The sequence below is a fragment of the Podarcis muralis genome, chromosome 14 (assembly GCF_964188315.1).
Source record: "Podarcis muralis chromosome 14, rPodMur119.hap1.1, whole genome shotgun sequence".
Lineage (NCBI taxonomy): Eukaryota > Metazoa > Chordata > Lepidosauria > Squamata > Lacertidae > Podarcis > Podarcis muralis.
Window position 1 is genome coordinate 7,225,420 of NC_135668.1, and position 4,140 is coordinate 7,229,559.

At 48.5% G+C, this 4,140-nt stretch overlaps 1 protein-coding gene across 2 annotated transcripts in view; it reads left to right on the forward strand.

Moving 5' to 3' along the window:
• ALPK3 (alpha kinase 3) overlaps positions 1-3,547 on the forward strand; it is a 76,957-nt gene extending 73,410 nt beyond the window's left edge. For both annotated transcript variants that reach the window (XM_028707135.2, XM_028707136.2), the window contains one exon: positions 892-3,547. In XM_028707135.2, coding sequence (XP_028562968.2) covers positions 892-1,234 — 343 coding nt within the window. In that variant the 3' untranslated portion in view covers positions 1,235-3,547. The remainder of the gene's footprint in view (positions 1-891) is intronic.
• The last annotated feature ends 593 nt before the right edge of the window (positions 3,548-4,140 follow it).

The following is a 4,140-nucleotide window of genomic DNA, read 5'->3' on the forward strand; positions in this document are numbered from 1 at the left end:
TTAACAGAAGCACCGCAGTCCCTACATACAATTTAAGAAAACAATTCTTAGTTCACAAGCTCATCTTTTAAGTCAGCAAAATATAAAGACTAAAGGTGATATTCAATGTTAGTCATACTTAGACTAACTGAACTTAAGTGACTCAAGTCCATTCATTCCAGTGGGTCTACTCTTGAGTATGACAGGCTAACGTTTGATATTGCCCATTATCATTGTAACTGTCCCTGAGTAGTACATGACAATAATACATCTGATAATATAATACTCGACATGTTTCAACCCATACAGATCTTTTCAGTAGTAAAACTGAGATCTATATCCATTTACAAAACAACATGAAAATCTGCGGTATGGAAATACATATTCTTACGGCATCAGCAGAACTGAAAATGCATATAGATATTTTTTAAAAGCAACTTTCAACCTCTGAAAGAACAACTCCACATTTAAATAGTATACTTTGACTAAAATGCTTCTGTTTACAATGTTTTGCAAACAGTAAGCATCAAGAGTATTACTGCCATATACGTGGACCATTATTGGGCATTTTCATTTAGTGTGCATATTTGGCTCATACTATATATGAATTTGTGAATTAAGAATCGTTTCCTTAATCTGGAGGCAATTTCCCTGATACTTAGAACTTCTTATGGGACTTGCTAAAGGTCTTAATAAATATCCCTTCAACAATCCACACAGTACAGGAGAGTGTTTGCTCTTCCCGCTCAGTTTCTTGTGAGGCATTTTGTGTTATGCCACGTAACCCATGGCAGCCATTTTGCGGCTGATGCCCACGGCACTCTCTCGACATTCCACATCGACCCGTATGAGCTGGGTGGGGAGGGCTGGGAGTGAGCTTGCCCAGGTGTGTAACCCTCTCTTTATTGCCAGGTACCAAGGCCTCAAGGAGAGCTGCTCCCCCAGCCTGATCGACCACTTTGAGGCGTCTCACCAGTGTAACCACTTCTGCCATCTCCTGGGCCTGAAGAGCATTGAAATCCCCCAGCCTCCGCCGAAAGGCAAGGGCTCTCGGAGCCCCATAATGGGCAGGAAGACCCCGTCAGCCCAGTCCAGCCCCCAGCTGCAGAAGAAAGGCCTGGCTAGCCCCCAGGCCTCCAGGAAAGGTTCTGTGAGCCCCAAGAGCACCCGGAAGTGCCCTGAAAACGTGGGAGAGTTGCAGTCGGTAGCAAGGCCCAAAGGAGGGGACAGTGGCAAGGCCAGCTGGCTGCAGTGAACAGGCGCGGGGACCCTCTGTAGAAGTGCGCTGTGTGTGCCTGGTGGAAGGGGTGCTGCTGCTGCTGCCCTGCCGTACCCTCCTGCGTGGCTCCTCCCCTCCAGTGTGTGCGGCTTATGGTGTGTGAGGGAGGGAGCCACGCTGATGCGCCTCAGAGAGAGGACCCTGCCCACACACTGCCCTCAGGGGTGGGGGCTTGGAAAGGGATCGGGAAAAGGACGGACTGTGTGGATGCCCAATGCCACCAGCGCTGTGTGGGACCCGGAGCCCCACTCACCCCTTGTGCGCATTTGCGGCATCTCAGCTGTGTGCGCTAGATGTCCTGTGGACATGGGCTGCTCCTCTGGGTCCCATAAGGATGCAGCCAAAAGCAGGGGCTAAACTCCTCGGGCATGGAGCCCTGGCAGGAATGGCGGCTGGGCCCTGTGTTCTGTTGGCTCCAGGGAGGGCCCTGTCGATTTGACTCCCAACACCAGCACTTCCCCACAGAAGAGCCGTCACTCGCTGCTTTCCCCATGATTGTCTGGGCCCATCACCACAGCAAGCCCTTTGACGTGCAGTCTGGCCAGTCCACCCACCCTACTGATCTCCCATGTGGCGGAAAAGAGAGGATGGATTCTTTTCTTTTCCCGTGGGTCGAAGAAGCAGCTTTCTTGACGGGGCTGTGTCTGAGGAGGGTATGGTTCTGTCTTCCTGGGCCTGCACTTAGGGCAATAAAAATGTCAAGTGGTTTCATGTGTTTAGAAGAGAGAAGGGGGGTTTCTTAGGCTTTACTGAGGTTTAGATCAGGTCTGAGGCACCCAGCTCCCTTCAGTCCTGACCACTGGCCCTGTCAGTTGGAGCTGATGGGAATTGGAGTCTGACAACACCTGGAAGGCCCCAGACTCTCATCCCCCAGATTTGACTCTTCTTGCTGCTTCCTTTCCATTAGTGCCTCATTGTGCAGCATGTGGGTTGTGCGCAGAAGGTCCCAGGTTCTTTCCCCGTGGTCTCCAGGTTCAGCAGATCTGATCCTCTTGAAACTGCTGCCAATCACAGTGCTGGGCCCCATGGATGATGCCATTCTAGATGTCTGTAAGCTGCTACTGTCCTCAAATAGCAATACACACACCCCGTCATTGTGCTGCATTCTGCTGTCTGGCTACTCCTGACAATGTAGTTGGGTTTCATCTGCCATCATCCCTGATCACTGACCATGTTGTTACGTTCTAAGATGGGAGAAGTGTGACCTTCTAATCTAGGTGCAGGGAACTTGTGCCCCTTGAGATGTTGGGCTACAACTCCCCTGCTGCCTGGGGCTGATGAGAGTTGGAGTCCTGTAACATCAGGAGGTCACTAGTTTTCTACCTCTGGCCTAGTCAGATAGAAATGGCTCTTCCTTAACAAGGAACCCGCTTTCTGTTGAAATATTCGGTGGCACTTCTGCTTCTCCTTTTCCTCTCGTACTGTGCAACTGTTTTTTCTGAGCTTCCTCCAAATCCAACAAGTGAGATGTTGGTGGAGGGGCAATTCAGAGAGGACACCTTGGAGCAGTAAACCGAAAGCATTTAGGAAGACATTTGGAACATAGATGCCACAGACTAACCTATCACCATTGACTCTGATCCATTGACGTCTGATGCGGGTCTCTTTATTCCTGCTACTAAATGACACCTTTCCTTACCCTTCCTAGGAACAAGCCTAGACTGAGACCTACTTTAGGGGCGAGGAATATTCCGCAGGGTGATGCAAAAGAGTTAGTGGTGGTTCTGGCAAGGAGGGTTTCCTTTGCAGGTCGGCGCATGGTGCGTTTCCAGAATTTTGCTAAGGATTTTGCGCAATAAGTAAGTGTCAATAATGCTTGTTGGTTGTAGAAGCAAAAGAACAGCGTTAGTTCAAGCTGTGGAGAAGACTCCAGCCTGTTGGGCCATGCAGCAAGAGTATAGAATTTTGTTCTGCAGCTCATCAAAGTGCCTGCTGAAGCTGGGATCTTGGCAGTAATGGGCCAAATCCTGGCTACAAGGCGGCCTCTTTTGCAGGCACTACCTTGTAAGACTTCTTGCCTTGACACAGCTTAAAGTTGATTCTCTGGAGAGATGGACTGGATGGGAAGTTCTAGGTTTGTGGCCCAATAATTGCTGATTGAATATAAAGAGAGCAGGAAAGTACTTCACTCATGAAGGCGACTGAGAGCTGTCTGTTGAATTTCTGGGTATGCACATGTACGTCCTTTTCCAAGCTTTTTGTAAAACTATGGAAACTAAACCTGAGAGCATCAATCTTCCCTACAAAAACATGGGAGGCATGCTACTTTATTTTTAAAGGTCTAACTGGCGGCTGATGCCTGTTTACTCAGAAGTTAGTCCCACTGAATTTGGTGGTTCTTACTGCTGGGGAGTGTTCATAGGATTGCTGCAATTCCTCTACCCATTTCACCTGAGAGCAAGCTCTTTTGAATTCAAGGGAACCTGCTTCTGAGAAGAGACGCTTAGGGTGACACTATAAGTCACAGGGAGATTCAAGTTAGTTCATAGAAACCAAAGCACAAAAAGCCATGAAAATAATGACATCCTCTTTCTGCTTGACTGAAGAGCAGCGAATACTTCTTGGCTGAACAGTCTGTCCAAAATTGCTGGGAAATCTTGTGAGTATCTCGCCAGCCAACTCTTCCTGCCTGTCCAGCTTTTCTTACACCACAAAACAGAGAAGCAGGCAGCAGCTCTTGCACTGGACATGCCAGAAAATAGCCATGTCCTCTTGGACGTGACTGGGGGCAATGTGACCTGAAAATTCACTGGGATTTTTCAATGACTCTTTAGAGAAGGGCTGACATCTTCCCCTGTTGCTCTTACATTTGACACTGATATTTTTGCCCTTGCTAGCCAAGATCTGCATTACAATTTGACACACACAATCAGACCAGTACA